This window comes from Platichthys flesus, chromosome 1 (assembly GCF_949316205.1).
Source record: "Platichthys flesus chromosome 1, fPlaFle2.1, whole genome shotgun sequence".
Lineage (NCBI taxonomy): Eukaryota > Metazoa > Chordata > Actinopteri > Pleuronectiformes > Pleuronectidae > Platichthys > Platichthys flesus.
Window position 1 is genome coordinate 663,703 of NC_084945.1, and position 23,306 is coordinate 687,008.

At 43.6% G+C, this 23,306-nt stretch overlaps 2 protein-coding genes across 2 annotated transcripts; one reads left to right on the forward strand and one right to left on the reverse strand.

Moving 5' to 3' along the window:
* Positions 1-91: 91 nt before the first annotated feature.
* dapk2a (death-associated protein kinase 2a) lies at positions 92-8,977 on the reverse strand. The gene is made up of 9 exons (XM_062386684.1): positions 8,554-8,977; positions 6,018-6,112; positions 4,541-4,762; positions 3,968-4,106; positions 3,018-3,147; positions 2,522-2,597; positions 1,922-2,074; positions 1,767-1,812; positions 92-961 (listed from the first exon to the last, which is right to left on the reverse strand). Exons 2-9 carry the CDS (start codon positions 6,077-6,079, stop codon positions 311-313), a joined length of 1,479 nt encoding a protein of 492 aa, XP_062242668.1. The 5' UTR covers positions 6,080-6,112; positions 8,554-8,977; the 3' UTR covers positions 92-310.
* Positions 8,978-9,272: 295 nt separating this feature from the next.
* On the forward strand, positions 9,273-13,646 carry sh2d7 (SH2 domain containing 7). Its single transcript, XM_062386800.1, has 6 exons — positions 9,273-9,714; positions 10,351-10,440; positions 10,513-10,678; positions 11,790-12,026; positions 12,516-13,184; positions 13,270-13,646. Exons 1-6 carry the CDS (start codon positions 9,590-9,592, stop codon positions 13,312-13,314), a joined length of 1,332 nt encoding a protein of 443 aa, XP_062242784.1. The 5' UTR covers positions 9,273-9,589; the 3' UTR covers positions 13,315-13,646.
* Positions 13,647-23,306: the final 9,660 nt, after the last annotated feature.

A 23,306-nucleotide genomic window follows, 5' to 3' on the forward strand; every position in this document is an offset into this window, starting at 1 on the left:
CTCAGTTTTAAGTCACTCTGGATTATAGCCTCCGTCAAAAGAGTAAATGTTTCTAACTATCAGATAAAATAATGAAAAGAAAAAGCCGATGTCTGTTTTCATTGTTTATCTCTGGTACACAGCAAAAATATCAGTACATTTATACTTAGATGGGATTGTTGAGCAGAGCATCGTACGTGAGGATGTAGGTTTGAGTTCATGGACACAGGACAGCACTTAGTAGCTGTATGATCCTTCAGCAGCTGACCCGGTCCTTCCTGCTGCAGCCTGGCGTCACTCTTCAGGGGGAAAGGTTTGAAATGCCTCGGTGTTATCGTTGCTGTCCAGGTTCAGTGAAGTCCAAGTTAATCCCCGACAGCAGCTCTCCTCCACACGAGCGGCTCAGCAGCTCCTTCAAGGCCTCGTTCACGTCGTTATTGAAGACGGTGGAGAAGCTGCAGTTGGGGTAGCCTCCTCCATCGAGGGGAGACAAACCCATCACCTCCTGCACCCATTTCAGCTCATTGCTCAGCTCCAGGCGCAGTGTGTCGAAGTGGCCCTGCCTCTCCTGGTAGCGGCTGCTGATGGTGCCGAGGCTGGAGCTGAACGTGTGCATGTCCTCCTGCAGGCTCCTCTTCAGGGCCTCCACCTTACGGAACTCGTAGCGGATCTGTGAGAGCTCATGGCGCACGCCTTCACTCTCCTCCTTGTACCAGGCCTCCTTCTCGTTGTACACAGACACCATGGCGTCGATGTTCTCCTGCAGAGAGTCATGTGCTGCTGCCAGACTGAGGAAGGAGCTCTCCATCTGGTCCACGTCCTCCACCACCTGGGCGAAGCGCTCAAAGTTCACATAGGTGTTGTTGGGCGGCATGCTGGAGTGGGACTTGATGGTGTACTCCCTCAGGCGCTTGGTCTTCAGCTGCCGCCGCTCACGCTTCTTCGGCTCTCGGGCTTTATTCTCCTCCTTGTGCTCATTGGACTTCAGGGTTAAAAAAAAAGAATGTTATTTACTTATTTACTTTCAGCAGCAGAGAAAGTGAGAGTGATTCAGAAAGCTCGTGTTAGCATGAGGTTCAATGTGTAAATAACTAATCACAACTAACTAACTCTGCTAAACTTCGCCCTGTGCATAATAACCCAGGAAAGAATCCACCAACAGCTGGTTGATACAGTGACCTCACAATAACCCATCAAAGGTTCACTTCACACAAACACTGACCAATCATAATTTAAAATATAAAAGTTGTGTCTTCTGTTAATTCATCTGTGTTTTGAAAGAACTTTTACTCGTCTTCCTAATTTGAAACAGGGTTTTACTCCTTTAACTACATCGTCTCATGAAGCCACTCCTTGATAAGCCAGGTGTAGTGATGACACGTGAACCCCCCCCCCCCTCGGCTCTATCATCCTTCAGCTTCCTGACGGAGGGTTTGAAAGACAACAACACTTTAATGGAGCAGGAGCTCAGCAGATCTCTGCTCCACATGGAGGCAAATCCCGGATCTAACCTTCTTTACATTGAACTTTACAAACTAAGTTGACAATCGTGTGTTTAGTTTGTAAAGTCCTCACTACACCTGATGGTTCCCTGTTTGTTTGGGAACAACTCAATGGTTCCTGGGGGAAGTTCATTTGGTGGAACAGCAGCTTCACATGTTCACACCTGATCTCAGAGCAGTGGTCTGGTGACTGGATGCAGACAACAGGTGTGAACCGGGTCACGTGTGCTCAGCACTGTCTGACTGGGACAACAGACTCACACATGAATACACAATGAATCTTACCTTGATCCACGGGTGATTGAGAGCATCTTGGATTGTTAATCTCTTCCTACACAAGAACAAATATTTTACATCATTTATGAAAAGTGATTCTGGAAACCAATTAAAAGCAGGTGGACTTTCTTTTTGTGGTTCAGTGTGTTACTGTGAACTCTTACTTCTTATCTCTCTCCAGCAGCTGGCTGATGAACTTCTTGGCCAGTTCACTGGTGTGGCAGAAGAACTCTTCATCAAACTCGTAGTTTATGGCTGAAATGTTCCTCAGTGTGTCTCGTTTGGTTTCTCCCAGAAAGGGTGACGCTCCACTGAGTCTGGAACGAGACATCAACACAAGGTTCATCGTCCTGTTTGAAGGAAGCTGCAGAAAGAGGAAGTTTACAGTAAAGCTGCTGTCAGACATGTTCCTCACGTGTTCCTCACATGTTCTGTATGTGAGAACAAATGTCTGAGTCAGTGTCTCTGGACATTTGAGTCCCTGTGACAATACAGCAGGATGCTGGAGGTGTTGACGTGGACGAGCTGTAAACAACAACACTGATCTTTTCACAGCAGTATTTATACGTCATGTCCGGCCTCCTGCTGCTCTACAGGCTCCGCCTCCTGCTGCTCTACAGGCTCCGCCCCTTGTCTGGATTTTCCCACACCTGCAGTTGAGTCGGACCCAACTACCTGCTGCTGCTGCTGCTTCATAAACACCCACATGTCTGAACACAGCTTCAGTGTGGTTGTGTAGTTTGTGTAGTTTGTGTAGCACTTGCAGGATGTAGGTGATGACTCCGATGCTCCACATGTCGGCCTCTAACCCCAGCGGCTCGTAGTTGACGATCTCTGGAGCTTAAAAGACAAAATAACATTCATCGATGTTAAAGTTGCTCTTCTTCACATGAACACACAGGACGGTTGTTTCCAGGACGTGTGACGGCCCCGGGGGGGGGGGGGGGGGGGGGGGCTGCCAGAAGACACACATGAGATTTGTCTCCAATGACTTGAAGGTTTGAGGACGGTTTGAGGACGGTTGAAGGTTAGACTTCATTTTAACATTTTCTCCTAGAGCAAATTTCTAAAATCATCCACATTCATTAACATCTGTTAATCTCCCTTAATAAACCAAACCCCATCTATGCATTAATCTTAACTGATGTTTATTTTGGATTTTTCAGTGTCTTGATGAATTCAATGATTTTTGTCCCAACTCCTTAAAACATTTCAAATAATCAAATAGTCCAGCGTGAGACCATCAGGATCCTGTCTCACCCACGAACTCCGGAGTCCCAAAGATGTTTTTGAACTCGACTCCAGCTTCGATCTTGTGAGCGAGGCCGAAGTCGATGAGTTTGATTCTGGGCAGCGGGACGTTCTTGTCCAGGAGCATGATGTTTTCAGGCTGCAGATGAGAGAGAGGAACAGAAACACACTTCAGCTGGGACACCTTCTCACAATGAAACACAACAAAGGTGTCAATCAAAGACAGCATCAGAAATCTGAAACAAAGGATCGAGCAGGAAACTGCTGAGCACTCGTCATACTTTCTGGATTAAACTAAGTTAACTGCGCCATCTAGTGGTGGTAAGAACTGGGACAATGAGCAGATCCTTCTAACTGAATAATGGCTCAGATTAGAGATGTTCACTATTCTGTTTATATTGATACTTTGGTGATTACTGAAAAAATCCTTCTGTCTATACATTTTGGAAAACATTTCAAAATATGTCCATAACCAAACCACAATCAAGTTATTAAAGTAACACTTTGAATAAAAAACAGAGAAAGAGGCTGGAAACTGTTGGAGTGTTGGAATGTTGGAGATTTTTACTTTTACTGGAAAATAACAAACTATTGTGGGTGATTGATTTTCCTTCAGTATAAAAAACAGTTGGTAGGGTAAATATTATTTATGATTTCATAATATACATATGGTTTGTATTGTCATTTTTGCATTAGTGTTTCAGCTAAACAGGTTTTGGTGAAATTACGTCATAATAACTTCCTGATTTATGACCTCAGAACATTATGGACATTATGAGTAATTTAAACATTTCTCTTTCCTTCATAGTTTGATATAATTCCTATTAAATTAAATAACCATCTTCTTTAGAGCTGAATCCCTGTGAGTAGTAAACCTCTGATCGTGACCCAGGCTTGTGAGGCTTTGAATAAAGAGCCATGTTTCACCGTGACCATCTGGGGGCGTGGCCGGTACCGACCTTCAGGTCGAAGTGGGCGATGTTCCTGGCGTGAAGGTAGTTGACGCCCTCCAGGATCTGCTTGATGAACTGAGTGGCCTCCTCTTCACTCAGAGACTCTTTCTGTGCCAGGAAGTCAAACAGCTCCCCTCCAGAGACCCTGAAACACAAACTCTCATCATCCAGACGTCCCATCACACTGCAGCGTCTGCCCGAGGCCACGTGGTGACGAGCCAGGTGGTCAACTGGTGTCAAAACATGGTGACTGGATCCGACATGAACCGGTGAAAAGAGCTCAGTCAGAATCGTTTCTGTGAAAAACCTCCTGTGATCCAACGAGTAAGAAGATTTTAAACAAGCTGCTGCTATGACATCACTTCCTCATTCACACGTAAGAAGATAGAATGAGTCACATGCTTTTCTTCAGATTTAAAGTTATACCTTGAAAATGTTATAATATCAAACGATGACTAATCATGATGATACATATGTTCTGTGATTAAGAAGTCTGGATCAAACTGATCCATGGTGCGCTGTGACCTGAGTGGCTTCAGATCAACAGACTGAGCTCCTGTCTGCCTCGGGGCCACTCACAGCTCCAGGATCAGCACCACGTCCGAGCGGTTCTCGTAGACGTCGTGCAGCGTGACGATGTTGGGATGTTGGATCTGCTGCAGGATGTTCACCTCCCGCTCGATCTCCTCCCGCCGCACCCCCCGGGAGCTCGCCGTGCTCGGGCGCTTCTTGATGAACTTGGCGGCGAATTCCCGTCCCGTGTTTTTCTCTGTGCATCGCTTCACGATGGCGAACTGGCCACTGAAACACAACCGAGTCACAGCAGGTCTGAAGAGGTGGTTTGGGTTGAACTGGGTTTCTATCACATTCTGACCAACATGAATAAATACAGAAGAACGTCTGGAAGTGGGATTTAGACACAGACTAATTAATGGTTTATCAGCTGACACTGGAGCCAGGTGAAGTTAGACAGGACTCTGGGGATAACTGTAACCAGCTGAGCAGAAGAATGACCTTTGACCTTTTAGACTGAGTGAATGAGTTTCAGGCCAATGACAGATAATTTAAAGTAATTCTATAGGTATTATTTATTAATAGGTCAGTGGCTCTTTAAATGAACATTGTTCACCCTCGGTCACATGTGCTTCATCCCCATGTTGGACGTCTGATTAGAGTTCCCACAACACTTCTATTTAAAGTGCTGCACAGATTCTGCAACAACATGATGAACCTGACACTCGCCAGCAAACACAGAATCCTGGGTTTGATGTTCACCATTTAAAACTCAGACCTCATACGTCTGTAGGTTTGTTCTGGTTTGTGAGCGAACTCTTCACTTCCTCGTCTGCAGCAGATTTGACCTCAGCTAAAGATAGAAGAGTCCTGACAACACGCAGCAACACAACCAGAGCCAACAAACACACTGCAGCTCCTCCTTACCGCCTTTCACATGTATGTGAATCAATGTTCTAGAGAAACTTCACTTTAAATATAATAATCACAAGTCAAAGAAGAAGCTCCGTCACACTATTTAAAACTGTTCATTATAAAAACACATGTCACACTGATTCAGTGGAATTTCCATATCGTCATAGTTCATTAATAAGTGACTGAGCTACATGTTCGTTCATATTGAGCAAAGCAACCTGGATTTTATCTGTTTTTTAATATTATTATTAACCATGTAAATATAGTTTGACTAAAAGAAATAAATAAATCTTCACTTTTAGTTTCTTCCTCTGTATATGAACATTAATGACACGTGACACATTGTCACTGATTAAACACAAAACTGACATAAGAATTACTACGAGGAGCTGTTTATCTTTCCTATATTTTCACTTCAAATCTGCATTTATGAATATATTCATGTATATACCGCATGATCTTAAACAAAACAATGTCAGCGGTACAACAATACAACGTTACACTAAGTTAATGTAATGATCAGTTTGAAGGTTATTCATGATTTTGATTGACGGGTAAATATCAAACTGATATGAATGTAGCAGCTTTAATAAACTTAGTTCATATATTAACACATGTTGTTCTGTACCTTCCCAACTCTTCACCGATTTCATAGAAATCCTCCACTTTCTGTAGTTTGAATAAATCCATGTGTGCAGCTCCTCAGTTTCCTTCTTTTTTCACCTACAACAACACAAACACTTCACAACGGTTTCACAACACGACTGAAGAAACTCGGAGGTCACAGCAGTGAGCAGCAGAAAGGAATAATCTGTGTCGTATGAAGTAATAATTAATATTAGTGAAGAATAACGTTTGACTCAGTAACATTAGTAAAGTTTAACTCAGTCACAATAGTAAAGTTTGACTCAGTAACAGTAATAACGTTTGACTCAGTAACATTAGTAAAGTTTGACTCAGTAACATTAGTAAAGTTTGACTCAGTAACAGTAATAACGTTTGACTCAGTAACATTAGTAAAGTTTGACTCAGTAACAGTAATAACGTTTGACTCAGTAACATTAGTAAAGTTTGACTCAGTAACATCAGTAAAGTTTGACTCTGTAACAGTAATAAAGTTTGACTCAGTAACAGTAATAAAGTTTGACTCAGTAACATCAGTAAAGTTTGACTAAGTAACATTAGTAAAGTTTGTCTCAGTAACATTAGTAAAGTTTGACTCAGTAACATCAGTAAAGTTTGACTCAGTAACATCAGTAAAGTTTGACTCAGTAACATTAGTAAAGTTTGACTCAGTAACGTCAGTAAAGTTTGACTCAGTAACAGTAATAAAGTTTGACTCAGTAACATTAGTAAAGTTTGACTCAGTAACAGTAATAAAGTTTGACTCAGTAACAGTAATAAAGTTTGACTCAGTAACAGTAATAAAGTTTGACTCAGTAACATCAGTAAAGTTTAACTCAGTAACATTTGTAAAGTTTGACTCAGTAACATTAGTAAAGTTTGACTCAGTAACATTAGTAAAGTTTGACTCAGTAACATTAGTAAAGTTTGACTCAGTAACATTAGTAAAGTTTGCCTCAGTAACATTTGTAAAGTTTGACTCAGTAACATTAGTAAAGTTTGACTCAGTAACATCAGTAAAGTTTGACTCAGTAACATTAGTAAAGTTTGACTCAGTAACATTAGTAAAGTTTGACTCAGTAACATTAGTAAAGTTTGACTCAGTAACATCAGTAAAGTTTGACTCAGTAACATTAGTAAAGTTTGACTCAGTAACATCAGTAAAGTTTGACTCAGTAACAGTAATAAAGTTTGACTCAGTAACAGTAATAAAGTTTGACTCAGTAACATTAGTAAAGTTTGTCTCAGTAACATTACTAAAGTTTGACTCAGTAACGTCAGTAAAGTTTGACTCAGTAACAGTAATAAAGTTTGACTCAGTAACATTAGTAAAGTTTGACTCAGTAACAGTAATAAAGTTTGACTCAGTAACAGTAATAAAGTTTGATTCAGTAACAGTAATAAAGTTTGACTCAGTAACATCAGTAAAGTTTAACTCAGTAACATTTGTAAAGTTTGACTCAGTAACATTAGTAAAGTTTGACTCAGTAACATTAGTAAAGTTTGACTCAGTAACATTGGTAAAGTTTGCCTCAGTTACATTAGTAAAGTTTGACTCAGTAACAGTAATAAAGTTTGACTCAGTAACATTAGTAAAGTTTGACTCAGTAACATTAGTAAAGTTTGACTCAGTAACGTCAGTAAAGTTTGACTCAGTAACAGTAATAAAGTTTGACTCAGTAACATTAGTAAAGTTTGACTCAGTAACAGTAATAAAGTTTGACTCAGTAACATTTGTAAAGTTTGACTCAGTAACATTAGTAAAGTTTGACTCAGTAACATTAGTAAAGTTTGACTCAGTAACATTAGTAAAGTTTGACTCAGTAACATTGGTAAAGTTTGCCTCAGTTACATTAGTAAAGTTTGACTCAGTAACAGTAATAAAGTTTGACTCAGTAACATTAGTAAAGTTTGACTCAGTAACATTAGTAAAGTTTGACTCAGTAACGTCAGTAAAGTTTGACTCAGTAACAGTAATAAAGTTTGACTCAGTAACATTAGTAAAGTTTGACTCAGTAACAGTAATAAAGTTTGACTCAGTAACAGTAATAAAGTTTGACTCAGTAACATCAGTAAAGTTTGACTCAGTAACATTAGTAAAGTTTGACTCAGTAACATTAGTAAAGTTTGACTCAGTAACGTCAGTAAAGTTTGACTCAGTAACAGTAATAAAGTTTGACTCAGTAACATTAGTAAAGTTTGACTCAGTAACAGTAATAAAGTTTGACTCAGTAACAGTAATAAAGTTTGACTCAGTAACATCAGTAAAGTTTGACTCAGTAACAGTAATAAAGTTTGACTCAGTAACATCAGTAAAGTTTGACTCAGTAACAGTAATAAAGTTTGACTCAGTCACATTAGTAAAGTTTGACTCAGTAACATTAGTAAAGTTTGTCTCAGTAACATTAGTAAAGTTTGACTCAGTAACATTAGTAAAGTTTGTCTCAGTAACATTAGTAAAGTTTGACTCAGTAACATTAGTAAAGTTTGACTCAGTAACATTAGTAAAGTTTGACTCAGTAACATTAGTAAAGTTGTACCTTGTTGAAATCCCCCATATCCTTCTCGCCTCCAGCAGCTGAGTCCAAACTCAATGAACAGAAGTTCATTTAGAAAACGTCTCATTTAACGTTTGATCGTCTGTTGCTCCGTGAAACGTCCTTGACCACGTGAGGTCTGTGGATATTTTAAAGTGGAACCTGATACCCTGATGTTCCGGGACTGTCCCCAGATGAATGACAACAACAGGACGGAGACAGGTCCACATTTCTCCCCCTCGCGTTCAGCCTTACGACACACAAAGTGCGACCTCTTATTTAAAACATTATTTAAAGTTTTAAGTTTTGTTGCCGAAATTAAAACTAATACGTCACGACTCAGACTCTTACGGCAGGTTGGACAGATCCCGTATATTTACGTTGAAATCGCAGTTCAGCTGTGACGTCAGGACACTTCGAGACAGTTGACGACACTCCTGCTGTGCGCGTGCCCGCCTCTTCCTCGACCACCTGTCGGGCTCGCGCCGGAACATATGACACCTGTTGTCTCGCGCGCTCCCAAATGTAAACTGTCAAAATAAATACGAACAATAATTTATGACTTCTTATTCTCAACATCTTTATTTATTTGAATACATACCATTTATTTGATGTTCTTCAAACTATTAAATTCATTATTTTAGCAGGTAAATTTGTCATAGAGTTAAAAAATCATCAGAAGAAATCATGCTCCCCTGAGGATGAACTGTGTTTTTACTTTATGGTCAGATAAGAAGTTTGAGTGGTTTTCTACATGTTGATCTTAAATCTTCATGTTTCATGTTGGGCTGTTTTCACCTGTGGTGAATATGAGTCTCTGTGATCGGGAGGTTTCTGGCTCCACACAATGATTAACACATTAACCTCCACACGAACACGACTAGTAAAATGAAGAGATAAAGTAAAACAATAGAACCATTCAGACCAGAGAGACGAGCCAACAGAAACAGTCAAATGAGGGGGCGGGTCACCTCGAGCTGCACGCCACCTGAGCAGGGTTCACATCCTGGGTTCACATCCCGGGCTCAGATGTGAGAGGATGGAGCTGCAGGAGCAGGGAGGCCGGAAGGAGCTGGTGCTGCTGTGGTTCTCTCAGACGCAGGCTCAGCTCATCCTCCACCACGGAAACCTCCCCGACTGGTTTCAAGGCTTCGCTGCCAGAAGGTAAGAAACATAGACAAGAGAAAACAGATCTGTGGTTTATTATATTTGATCTCATGGAGGTTAAACACTTTTTAAAGCTTTGGCAGATGGAAGTTAGATTTGTTTTGGCTCTTTGTAAAATATATTTTATGATATTTAATTTGCCTTTAACAGACTCCTTCAGCAAACTGTTGATATCTGCTGTGACATCAACAGGAGGTTTTTAGATTTGATAGATTTATTCATCAGTTTCTCTTCGTTTACTATTTATAGTTTGTGTTTCAATAAAATATAAAAACATTTTTTGTTCTATTCTTTAACATTACTGGTTCTACAGCTTTGGTCATTTAAATATTCAAAACTAAACTATATAAGTATTAATGCAAAACTATGATACTTGTGGTCACGGATGGAATAACAGTTGAATTGTGCTTTTATGATCCAACTGATCAAATGGAAACTGACTCCAGTGTTTCTAGCTGTGTAGTTAATCAGTTTGAGTTCAGGATTAATGAGTCTGGACGGAACCGGACCTGATGAAGTGTCTGTTTTCTTTTCCCGTGTGATGAGTGTGACTCTGAAGATAAAGATGAGGGACCGGGCGACGGGAGATAAGAGAGTTATTTTTAATTTGCCTGTAATGTGTTGCTGTGTCAGGGAAGCAGAGGATCTCCTGAGAGAGAAACCTCTGGGCTGTTTCCTCGTCCGCCTCAGTGAAAAGGCCGTGGGCTACATCTTGTCCTACAGGTGAGACAGACCACGTCTGTGATCGCTGCTCGACTGTCTGTGATTCCTCTCACTGTGCCTTTTCCTCTGAAGGGGCCACGACAGGTGCCGCCATTTTGTCATCGTCCAGGATCCCCATGGGCAGTTTGTCCTATCAGGAGACTGTCAGACGTTTCAGCGCCTGACGGAGCTGATAGAACATTACAGGCTCCGCCCCATCCAGCCGTTTGGAGAACATCTGACCTGCAGCTGCAACCAGGTGAGGAGAACTCATCCTTCATTGCTGTAGCTTCCTGAGTGGATTGTTAGGAGGGCCCTGGGGTCCAGGCAGGTCAAAGGTCTCTGTGTCCGTCTTCCTCTGCTCATCCTGTTGCCTGTGGACATTTTGAGTCACTTTATCAAAAGCACACCTTTTTGTTCTTGCCGTAGTTTTAAATTTATTTGTGGAATATTTATGTTGATTTTGTATCTTTTAATATGTTTTTTGTGTATGAATGTATTTTTTTGTTGGTCCTCTGGGTCCTCTGGGGTCGGTAATTACAGGTTTTAACTATAGATGCAGTGAATAAAAATGCTGCAAGATTTTTCATCTTACACCAATGTCCAATCAGAATCTGAGTTTGTGTGAAACTTTATTTTGTGTAAAAAGCCTGCAGCGTTAATGTCGTCCCATGATCCTTTGTTCTGAGTTGTGGTTCTCAAGCGTTAGAGACACACTGAGCGAAAATGGAAGTGTTTGTCATGGGAACACGTGTCCAACATGTGTGTTCAGTTCATCATGTTTGTCCATCCATAGATATATATAAAGGCTAGATGTCTCGTCCGCGTTTCCGGTCAACGGAGTCGAATGTCCGCATATGGCGGCCATCTTGTCACAGGCAGCTCGCCCACCCATAACATTGTGTTGGTCGTGGTACATGTACTTTTTAAATTAAAAAAATGAAAAATTCTTGATGTTTATTTGTAAAGGGAAATCTTGTTCCTATATAGAACATTATTCTATTTTTTAGAAAATAACATAATTATTCATAAGTATGCAGTGTCATAACTACATCTCCGATGTTTGTAACAAACCGAACAATTTAAAAATCGGTTGAGAATTTAGCAAGTTATGGTTATTTAAAAAGTACGTACCACTACAACACAATGTTATGGGTGGGCGAGCTGCCTGTGGCAAGATGGCCGCCATGTGCGGACGTTCGACTCGGTTGGCCAAGACATCTAGCCTTTATATATATCTATGTGTCCATCAGTCTGTATAAAGAAGCTGTAGCTGAGTCTTATTGTCTCGTTAAGTCTCTGAGTGTTTCACAGCTCTGGTTCGGAGTCTGTGTCACCTCTGCTTTAACAACACGTCTCTCTCTCTTCAGGAAGAGGAACTGTACGATGTGGTGAACTACAAGACCAAAGAGAAGACGTCTGGGCTGAGCGTCCAGGCTCTGCGGATCCTCTGGGACCAGAAGAGTCCCCGTCTCAGCGCCACCAACAGGAAGCAGAGGGCACAGCAGCAACATGAGCCTGTCACAGTGCAGCCACCGGACCTTCCAACCAAATCCAAGAGCAGACATCTGAAAGGGACAGTGTCCGACACCACGTCCCTCTCCCAGGTGATTCATATCTGAGCTGATAAGATAAGATAAGATAAGATAAGATAATCCTTTATTAGTCCCAATTTGGGGTAATTTGAAATATTGCAGCAGTAAGAGTCAAAGTAGACCTCAGTAAGTAATGAGCAACGTGTAATATCATAGCATAATACATAAAGATATTACACTAATACATATTTATATATACAGTGTAAAATCAAGAGCATCCTGTTGAGTGATGATGGCACATGAACCAGTGCACAGACAGAATGAATGTTGCTCAGTTAAGTAAAGAGTGAAGTGAAAGCTGAATCCACACTGGGAGCTTCGACCTTCACAACAATGAGTGAGACACTGGAGGAAAGACGGTGAAATTAAAAACAGGTCTTGTTTCAAATGAAACATCTGGACATGAGGTCAGCTGCTGCTGCCCTGATGTTCCACATCTGTGTGTTCACAGGAGTCTGCAGAGCTCCAGCAGCTGATGAGTTGTGTCATCGTGTCTTTCAGGTTGCCCCCCCACTACCAAGGAGAGGCTTTCCTCCGGGCTTCTCTCTGAGCGGATCTCTACCTGAAACCACGTCACATGAGAGTGAAGCCCAGAGCAGCTCCACCAGAAAGGAGGCACTGGGAGGAGACTCCACCACAGACTCATTCAACACAACCTCTCCAGCAGGGAACACATCTTCTGAGCTGACACAGACCGAGAGCAGGAGCCAGGTTCTACCACAGCTGGAGAGCAGCAGTGAGCAGGAGGAGGAGACAGAGGAGGAGGAGGAAGAGGTAGAGGAGAAGGAGGAGACAGAGGAAGAGGAGGAGGAGGTAGAGGAGGAGTTAAAGGACGAGGTAGAGGAGCAGAAGGAGGTAGAGGAGGGAGAGTACTCTAACCACCTCACATCCACATTATCTTATTCATCCACTCCTGTGAAGAAGGTCAGCTGCCCCACCTACTTCCTCCACAGCTCCTCCAGGCCCCGCCCCTTGCACCAGGCGTCCGAGGGACAGACAGACGTCCTGTACGCTCAGGTCGCTGAGAGGCCGACCTCCAGCGGTCCACCCGATGACACCTACGAGCAGATCCCCAGGGAGGCCGGCCCTCCGTCCACCGTCCAGAGCAACACCTACGAGTCTCTGGAGGACATGAAGACCAAGAAGTCCAAAAGCTCCTGGGGGAAAAACGTGAGTGACCACAAGGAGCAGAGCTGATGGTGTTAGGAACAGAAACTTCTGATATCCTCACTTCTCTTGTCTTCTCTTTCTGCAGAACATGAAATGGAAGAAATTCTTCCCTGAATACAAGAAGAAATAAATGTGAATCTGTTTGTTGTACATTTGTAGAAACAAGACACAAATTGAAAGAGTTTTACAAACAGTTCTAATAAACCAAGTTTTAAAGTGAAATTCAGATGTTTAAGAACAATAAAGATTCAGTTTAAATTCAGCCTCAGTTTTTATTCATGGTCGTTTTGTGTTGTGAACTAAAGATTTGAAACAAACTGCTCAAAACTTATTTTTACTACTATTAATTAATTTGAACTTTGCTTTTTATCATTAACATTGTTTTTACCACTTTTTATCAAAAGGTTTCATTGATTTAAAACCTTTATAGTCTTAATTTGTTCTGTTGATAAACATCTCTTCTGTTGTTCATGTAAAAAACTTGAGCTGTAATTGATTCTATAAAATGTGTTGAATAAATAAAGTTTATCATTATTGTTATTAGCATTATTATATTCTGCTCATTTGCATGTGTACGTCATTATTTAAACATAGAAGATTTAGTAGTTTTTCGTATAATTGGCGTTATTGATATAAGTAGAAAAAGAAACATCAGCACTAGTAATAGGTAATAGTGCTATTTTAGCATTTGTGACAGAGTTGGCAATATTATTTATATTTAGCGATTTGTGTATTTGGAGAAATTTATTTTTAAAGTGATTCTTCCACAAAAGCAAAAGTAAACTCGAGCTTCGTCGTAGCACCAACTGGCCCGAGCTCACGTAGTGTGAAGCCTGTGGCGGTCGGTGGAGAGAGCGATCGATGATCAAGCACACGTCTCCGCGTTGCATAAGTTTTGAGGCTCTGGTGTAGCGTGAGAATTTTTGTGTCAATGTTACAACAAATCAATTTTCACACTGATCAGTAGATGGCGCTATGACCCTGAACTAATATTAATATATGGAGCTGTTCAGGTCAGGACTGTGGTCATAGGTCAGTAGTTCGGAGCCGGCTGGATAATGCAGTGGATTTACCTATTACTTCCTGTTTCATGGTGAATCAGTAGGTGGCGCTATGACCCTGAACTAATATTAATATATGGAGCTGTTCAGGCTTGTACTCTGATCATGAGGCAGATGTTTGGTGGTAATAGGACAATGCACAGTGGAGTTATGACAACATCATGTCCTTTGGCGAAGGTTGATTCTTCACCACACATCAATGTTTACACAGTTTGAAGAAACGTCACAATTCTGATCATGGTCACATGACTTGACAGAGCTCTGTTGAGCTGTATATTGTAAAGCAGCCAGGAGCAGTTCATCAAAGTATATAACAGGTCAATTCCTGTAGCTAGCAGGTGGCGCTGTATTGATGAGTGAATATTGACGCATGGATCTGATCAGGGCGGGACTTTGAATGTGTGAATGAGGTTTGAGGCTGATAGAACAATGCACAGAGGAGTTATAATGAATCCCTATTTTTTGGCGAATCATCAAAATGTCACGCCACACCACGGTCACACTGTGTAACGTCCACTTTAAAAATTATCATTTTACTCTTATCATGAACTAAAGTTATCTCTCAACATTAATTGACAGACATTAAGTTTAACAGTTTCCAACATATTGTAACGTCCTCACTTACAGAGGACAAGGAACTTCTTCGTCGGTTACAGACTTTTTATTAACGTTTTCACTAACAGGTGTAGTTCACTTCTCACTCGTCACTCGTACACCACCACAACAACCTTCATTTCCTCATTGACTCCCGGTCATCCACACAACCAGCCAATGAGAGACTGTCTTCCCCAATCAAACCCCATCCTATTGGTCCAAACAATCACATGTCCCGCCCTTGACCCCTTTACTGACCCCAGGATATCAGAACACTCCTTGAACACAGTGTTTTACTGAACAACGTCAAAAACGCACATAAACATAAACCCAGTCCGTTACACTACCTCCCCCCATCAAAGTCCCTCGTCCCCGAGGGGAACACAAAGACTCCCAAGCGGTCAGGAGATCTCCGTTCCCTCTGCGGCCGTGCAGCAGAGGAGGGTCCAGTCAACGTGGAATGCGGGGCATGGACTGGAACCTCAGAGAGATGTGAAACTCGCCGGCTTCGAAATGTCGTCCTCTGGTGTGTACATCGTAGTTCCTCTTCTGCCTTGCCCCTGCACTCCGCAGCTGTCCCCTGGCAAACTCATGAGCTGAATCCAGCCGATCCAGTAACTTCCTGGCATATTCAGGCCCCCGGAGGATCCAGCGGGGTGTCCGGAGGTCTGCCCATCATCATCTCAGCCGGAGTCCGGATTTCTCTGCCTAGCATGAGTAGAGCGGGGGAGCAGGATGTGGAGTCTTGTGCAGCAGACCTGTATGCCATCAGCACAAGGGGAACATGGGTGTCCCAGTCCTTTGGTCTTTAGCGGTCACTATGGCAAGTTGCTGCGCCAGTGTGCGGTTGAACCGCTCGACCAGGCCGTCGCTCTGTGGGTGGAGGGGTGTTGTGCATGTCTTATGGGAACCCAGTTTTTCACACATGGTTGCAAACACACGGGACTCAAAGTTCCTGCCCTGGTCGGTGTGGATGACCTCAGGTGCCCCGAACCGGCTGAACATTCCTTCCACCAAAGCATTTACGATGGTCTCTGCTTCCTGGTCAGGCAGGCTGTATGCTTCTGGCCACTTGGTGAAGTAGTCCATGACGGTACGGACATAGCGGTTACCCCTTTCTGAGCGGGGAAATGGCCCCAGAACATCGACTCCGATTCTCTCCATGGGTCCCCCTGTCGGAAACTGTTGTAGTTCAGCATGGGATCTGTCTGTGGGGCCTTTGCGTGCGGTGCAGCTGTCACAGCGGCGACAATAGTCTTCCACATCTCGCCTGTGTTGGCCCCAGTAGAATCCCTGTCAGAGCCGGCGGAGAGTCTTAGAGATCCCAAAGTGACCAGATCCAGGAGCTCCGTGCACTGCCCGGAGCACAGTCTCCTTCAAGGGCCCTGGAACTACAACCTGCCACCGTGTCTCTCCTGTAGCTGGTTCCTTCCACCCCCTTTGTAGAACACCATTACACAGGCGCAGGGTTTCAAACACTGACCATAGTCCTTTTGTGGCCCGAGAAAATACAGATATTTCCTCCCACCGCGGTTTGTGTCGGGCGGCCACCCACATTAAGATTAAGATTAAGATGCATTTATTAGTCCCAAACACATGCACATACATGCAAAGGCACACTCATGCAGGTAGGGAAATTTAACTTCTGCTTTTGACCCATCTGGTGCAGGACACACAGAGCAGTGAGCAGCCATGTACAGCGCTCGGGGAGCAGATGTTGGGGGAGTAAGGTGCCTTGCTCAGGGGCACTAGACAGGGTAGGGAGACTCTTGGATTTTTGGACAGATCAATCCAGGTTCGTCTTTTGTTGTCTCTCCGTGGAGTCGAACCAGAGATGAATCAGAGACCTTCCCTGCCCATAGTCCAAGTTTCTGCCACTAGACCACCGCCTCTCCGTGCATACTGGCTTAATGTCACCATCCTCCTCTTGGTTTTTCTTACACTCCGCTGTATCCACAGCCACTAGTCGCTGATCAGCAGACGGACCCCCAGCTGCACATTTCACCTCGGTCTTTACGCATTCGCACTCCTGTGCCTCCCTTTTGTCGCAGTAGCGGCAGCCGTCGCTATGGCAGGGCAGACGGGAGACTGCATCTGTGGTGCCATGCTGCGTACCTGGTCTGTGTACCACTGCGAAATCATAAGCCTGTAGTTCCTCGATCCAGCGTGCCAGCTGGTCTTCCGGCTCCTTGAAGGACATTAACCACTGTAAGGCGGAATGATCAGTCTGGACAGTGAAGTGGAGGCCCCCAAGATAATATTTTAAGTGCCGGATGGCACTGACCACAGCGAGCAGTTCCCGCCTGGTGACACAGAAGCGACGTTCAGCTTTGTTGAATGTCCTGCTGTAGTACGCCACCACTCTTTCTCCCCCAGGTGTCAGCTGTGTCAATACAGCACCTGAGCCGACATTGCTGGCATCCGTGTCCAGAACGAAAGGGAGAGTGAGGTCAGGTGGGGAGAGGATCGGTGCATCCAGCAGGGCTTCCTGCAGCGAAGTAAACGCTGTCTGACACTTTTCTGTCCATAAGAACTCCTCCCCTTTCTTCAGCAGGCAGAACAAGGGCGCAGCTATGCAGGAAAACCTCTTCACGAACCTTCTGTAATAGGAGGACAGTCCGAGGAAACTCTTTAGATCCTGAACAGATCTGGGGGTGGGCCAGTTCTTCACTGCTTGTACTTTCTTTTCCATGGTGCCAACACCGCCCTCACCAACCGTGTGACCAAGGAAGGTCACTTCTCGTCTCATGAAGCAGCACTTCTGGGGATGCAGTTTTAGTCCTGCTGCTGCCACCCTCTCCAACACACGTTTGAGGGACCTGATGGCAGACTCAAAGGATTTCCCGTGTACTAGGATATCGTCCAGATATACAACACACTCTGGGCGGGGGAATATCAGCTGGACACACCTTGTCCATCAGCCTCTCGAACGTGGCGGGGGCATTGCAGAGGCCAAAGGGGAGAACCTTAAACTGCCACAAACCTCCGTTAGTGATGAAGGCAGCTTTGGTTCTGGCATCAGGAGCAAGGGGGACCTGCCAATATCCGCTGCGCAGATCCAGCGAGGAGAACCAGGAAGACCCTGCCACTGCATCAAGAGCCTCGTCAATGCGTGGAAGGGGATAGGAATCCTTCTTGGTCACTTTGTTGAGGGGCCTGAAGTCCACACAGAATCGAAAGTCGTCCTTCTGCTTCTTGGGGACCATAACCACTGGGGAGGCCCATGAGCTGGAGGAGGGCTCAATGAGTCCAGCCTTACTGGACAGCAGGCAGATCTCTTCCCCAACCCCAGAGTCACTAATGTTTCCCCCACCATAGGTGTTCGCTCCCCGGTGACTGTCTGAAGTTTCACCATGGTGGGGAAAATATCTGTTTTCTTCTTTATCAGCTCTGGTTTCACCAGCGTCGCTGAAGAGCCTGTGTGCACAAGCGCAAAACACTCTGTCCCCCCAATAGTCAATGGAGCATACCAGCAGTCTCCAATCCACGTTTGGCCCAGCATGATGAGCCGTTCCAGCTGGCCGTCAACCTCATCTGCTGATGGTAGTACTCTCACTCGATTAGTGCAGCTTAATGTCTCTTTATTCGAAGGGAGGCGGGAAACAGAAGCAGGGGTCCGCATGGTCCCGATTATGCGGTCCCTGGCTCGTTTCCCTGGTTAGCTGGGTTGCGAGGGCATTGTCTAACCAGGTGGCCAGGTTGTCCACATCCCCAGCAGACCCTTGAACGAGGTCTTGGATACCGCTCCTCTCGCAGTGTAGTGGCATGCACGAGCTGTGTTAGCTTTTCCACCCAGGCAGGTTCTGTCATACTCAACTCGGCTCCACGCGCAGCTCTCACTTGTGCAGTAATATCCACTGCCGTTTCCCATGTCCCACCACACAGATTCTCTCCCTGTGGCTAATTCCGAAGCCGCCTGGAGGGACCTGGGATGGGCTAGCAATGTCTGGATACGCAGGTCAGCTGGTAATAAGGCCTGCAGAAAATGGTCGCGGGCTAACTCACCCTTAATGGCTGGGGGTATGTGCGTATAGGTGCGGTGGACAAGCCCCTCAATGTCATTGGCGAGATCTCTCAGCAGCTCTCCAGGCCGACGCTGTCTACTGCACAGTTCAGAGCGAAGCAGGCTGGCTGTTGAGCACAATCCGAACCATCTCTTCAGGGCCCCCACCAATGCATCGTAGTCGCTCCTATCAGCAGGGCTTAGCAGCAACAGGCGAGTCAGTGCATCCCCCGTAAGGCACATAGCGAGCTGGAGGGCTTTTTCCTCCACACACCATTTTCCAGCCTGGGCTAACAGTTCAAATTGAGCATGAAATGCTTCCCAGTTAGCTTTCCCATCGTATCTGGGGGTTTTCACTGACGGTGGTAGGGCGTCCCTGTGTGTCCCCGACTGAAGCCAGCCCCTCCGACCATTCTCCGGGTCATTTCTCTCACCCGCTATCTGTGTTCGGCCGCAACCTGTCCCTCGTCCGCGCTGTTAAAATCTGGACGGTCGGCTTATTGTTTGAACTTTTTTGAACTCATCGTAGGTCGCTCTGAGCTCCGGACACACGCACACACAACACACCCACGCCCGCTCCTGGTATTTCATGAGGGCCTGATACGATGATGATTTAAAAAATGAACGTGACCTTCAATCACGTTCATCATTACGTTCACGTTAATAATATGAAAACTGATTCGTTAAGTTCAGCGTTTGGTGAAAAATATGCACAACACTTCCGTTGTGTTGTCGCCTCTATTTGCTGCGCGTGTCTATTTGCAGCACGTATGACTATTTCCTGCACGTTTCTGAAATGTGTTGTGTTGTGTTGTGAAATTGATTAAGATGTTTTCTTACTTTGCTTGTGTTTTGTCAACTTGCATGTGTTTTCTTAAGTTGCTGTTCGTTGAGCTCTCAGGGCCACCGTAGGAAACGGCTCTGAACCACGCCCACTAATTACGCATTACAGTCCACGCCATCACGTGGCATCTTTGCAACATCGAAGACATCAGAGGATTCTATGACCCCCCCCCCCCGACACCACACAGATGCGACAACCTTGTGTTTTGATGGTGTGTTCTCAAACGCCACCTAGTTTGAATCTCCATGTTGTCAGATGACATCATTTAAAGTTGATCGAATGTGTAACGTAAAAAATTGGCGACTTCCTGTTGCGTTTTTTCCATTACGTCCTTTTGGTTTTAGTAATGTTGTTGTACTGTTCCTAGAAAAAAAAAAAACCATATATAAATCGGTGAAAGCTAACTGAGGAGCTTTCCATTAGGTGGCGCTGTTGAGCCATTTGGCCACGTCCATTTCAAATTACTTTACAATACAATTCATTTTTGTTGTTTTGAATTTCCTGCAAACTTTGGTGTGAATTTGAGCGTCTAGGTCAGGGGTCGGCAACCTTTACTATCAAAAGCCATTTCTCCTCTTCCCCCAAATATAACTTATCTGGAGCCGCAAAATATATTTGATAATACACATTATATAAAGTTATAAGTATAAGTAATGCATATAGTTATACTCAGTGTTAAAATGAACTAGTTTAAAGTTGTGTTCATGCAGATGAAATGAACTTTCATATGTAATATTTTTAAATTTTGAATTAAGTTCTCTGAACTAGTTCACTTTCATCTGTTTCTTTTTATATTCATGGGGATGATTTATGAGACTAACTGACAATCATGTGTTTTAATTATTAATCGATGGTACTTCGCCCTGGCGGTGTGAGCTGTCTGAAAGAGGGAGGAGCCAGAGGGTGGAAGAACAGAATCACAGACACAGTGTGACTCAGTGTGTCGGTGAATATATGCAGCAGCTGCTCCAGTAGAGGTGAAGTGTGTTTTTTAGGTTCAAATCAGCCTGATATCTGAAACATGTCCTCTTTATTTACACCGTGTTGTCTCACTTCTCTGATCCACTGTGATCGTGTCGGGATCAGTCGCTGGAGAAGCTTCTGACTCGTTCACTGTTCGTTTGTCTTCAGGACTTTAGCTTCGGTTATTAGGAGTTCACCAGGTTTCAGGTCTGTTCTTCAGTAACAGACACGGAGGAGGTTCGGTGAGTAAACTCTTGTTTTCTTAACGCTTGACAGTTTTACTTCCACATGTGGGGGAGGGGGGGGGGAGCACTTCCACATGTGGGGGAGGGGGGGGGGGGGGAGCACTTTACTTTCGGTTTGCATTATGTTCACAATAGGACTTCGAGTGTGTGAGTCCTCAGTCTGATCTCTGCAGAGTCTGAACCTCAGCTTCTCTGACTCGGTGTCATGAGTCCAACCAGCTGTTAACTCGTCTCTTCTTCCTTTGATCCATATTCAGTTCTCACAGGATGAAAGAAAGATGTCTGTGTTCAAGTCTCTGGTTGTGTTGATCCTCCTCATGTGGACTCTCACCACAGCAGGTACGTGAAGTCTCATCTCACTATATAATTATATCCATCATATCCTCACTATATAGAGTTCGTGACAGTTTAGAGGTTTGAAAAATTCACACTTATGCAACAATAACGAAAAACATTTGTTGAAGAAAAACATTTACGATGAAGATAACAAAAGTATAAAACTACTAAAGGTTTCCTTACTATATAAAGATGTGTATGTGAGTAGTATGTGTGTGTGTGCATGCGTGTCTATGTGTGTGAGTGAGCTCTCAAAATTGCAGTTGGCCACTATAAAGATAAAGGACCCCCCTGGTGGCGGTGTGTGTGTGTGTGTTGGTGTCAGGTTAAAGGAAGTAGCTCGTTGCATGCAGAGCAAGACTATGAAGAGTAAAACATTAACTTTAAAATAACTTGTAACCAAAATATCACAGTAACACAAATCAAACTTATAAACTTCACCCGGAATCGAATAAACAGTTTTTGCTTAGCCTAGTATAATTATTAAGCCCAGCTTCTCTTCAGCTGGAACCGGGACGATAGTCAAGTGGAGGGAATTATGAACAATTCCATATACTATTACACAAACCTGGAACAAACCGAAAACATTATATAAGCATTCAATGAGAATTTGAACAGCACATTATTCTACAGTATTTGTAACGAGTTATAATTTAGATAAAAGTGCAGGAATCTAAACGAAAACATTACAATCAGATTTTAATTGTTAATATGCTGCTTATAAACAATGACTTTCAAGTGTGTTAAGCATTATAATAATAATAATAATATTATATTATATTAATATTAATAATAAACAAAAATAAAAACGAAGATGTCTCAAGAGTTAAAATGTTTATTCAAACCACACAAATCAAATTAAAAGTTGAATTATTCTTTTGAAAATATAATTGTAATTAAACTAATACATTTAGTGCAAAGACTTTGTGCAGTGTGAGAATATGTATTTAGCACAGTGAATATTGTTAAGAGGGTCAGGGTATTCAAACCTCTGGGGTTGAATTCCTGCTCCTTTAATAGTCGCCTCTTTTTAGATTCGCAGTCGGATCATTTCTGTCGCTGCAGTTTCCTCTCAATGGATTTTATTTTTTCAAAGAGTCGATCTGTGACGTACGAGTTTGAAGTGAAGTTAGATTGAATCGACCTCTGGCTCTTGAGAGCTGCTGATCACACATTTCATCAACCTCGCCAAAGACTTCACAGTAAAACAAGAACTGAACAATGTGGACTTCAATCAGGAGACATGTTGTACGTCAAGTCAAAGCTCAATCAAAACAACAACCACTTCCGCTGGTGACCCTTCACAATAAAGGTCCAATACGGTACACTGCTTAATATGACAGGAAACACAAATTCACTGACCAAACCTTCACAATAAGGCATCTTAATAAATTAGCTTACATTCACACTGGGTGATGATCAACCGGTTCTGCAGCTGAGCTGTGTTTATACCAGAGGTTCATACAGAGGGTTTCTATTGAAAGTGGGTGTGCGCGTGTGTTAATTTGTGTACACACACACACACACACACTCAACAGCCAAACAGACAGACAGTTCCATCAGGATATTTACATTCACAATCCGTCTGAGAGCAAATGTTCTAACTGCTCTTTAAAAAAAGCTTCTATTCACCACAGTTGATCCTGAACTGGTTGTTTTTTTACCCGGTGTCTCACAGACGAGGTCTCCTGTGTTCTAGAGGAGAGCTGCATCTTACCCTGCAGCTTTCAGCCTGGTCCAGAACCAGTCATCCACTGGATGCAGGTGGAACCAGAAAACACTCGTGTCCACTCCTACTACAGTGACAGTGACCAGTTAGATCTCCAGAGCGAGCGCTTCACAAACCGGACATCGCTGTTCACAGATCAGATCTCCAGAGGAAACGCCTCAATGAGACTGACGGGGCTGCAGCTTCAGGACCAGGGCCGATACGAGTGCTACACCAGCACCATCACTGGAGTCAGCAAGGCGTCATTCATCAACCTGAGATCAGATGGTAAAGAAACTCACAGTGAAAACACAACACAAATACTAGGAATGATATTTGTCTCTTGTTGCTGTGCCCTTGTTTAACAT

Excerpts from the sequence above, each read along its gene's own strand:
- sh2d7 (XM_062386800.1), top strand. The coding sequence starts at position 9,590 with ATGGAGCTGCAGGAGCAGGGAGGCCGGAAGGAGCTGGTGCTGCTGTGG. Across the intron at positions 9,715-10,350 it reads CAAGGCTTCGCTGCCAGAAG|GGAAGCAGAGGATCTCCTGA; the intron begins GTAAGAAACATA and ends TTGCTGTGTCAG. Across the intron at positions 10,679-11,789 it reads TGACCTGCAGCTGCAACCAG|GAAGAGGAACTGTACGATGT; the intron begins GTGAGGAGAACT and ends CTCTCTCTTCAG.
- dapk2a (XM_062386684.1), bottom strand. The coding sequence starts at position 6,079 with ATGGATTTATTCAAACTACAGAAAGTGGAGGATTTCTATGAAATCGGT. Across the intron at positions 3,148-3,967 it reads TCGCCCACTTCGACCTGAAG|CCTGAAAACATCATGCTCCT; the intron begins GTCGGTACCGGC and ends TCTCATCTGCAG. Across the intron at positions 962-1,766 it reads TCAATCACCCGTGGATCAAG|TCCAATGAGCACAAGGAGGA; the intron begins GTAAGATTCATT and ends TTAACCCTGAAG.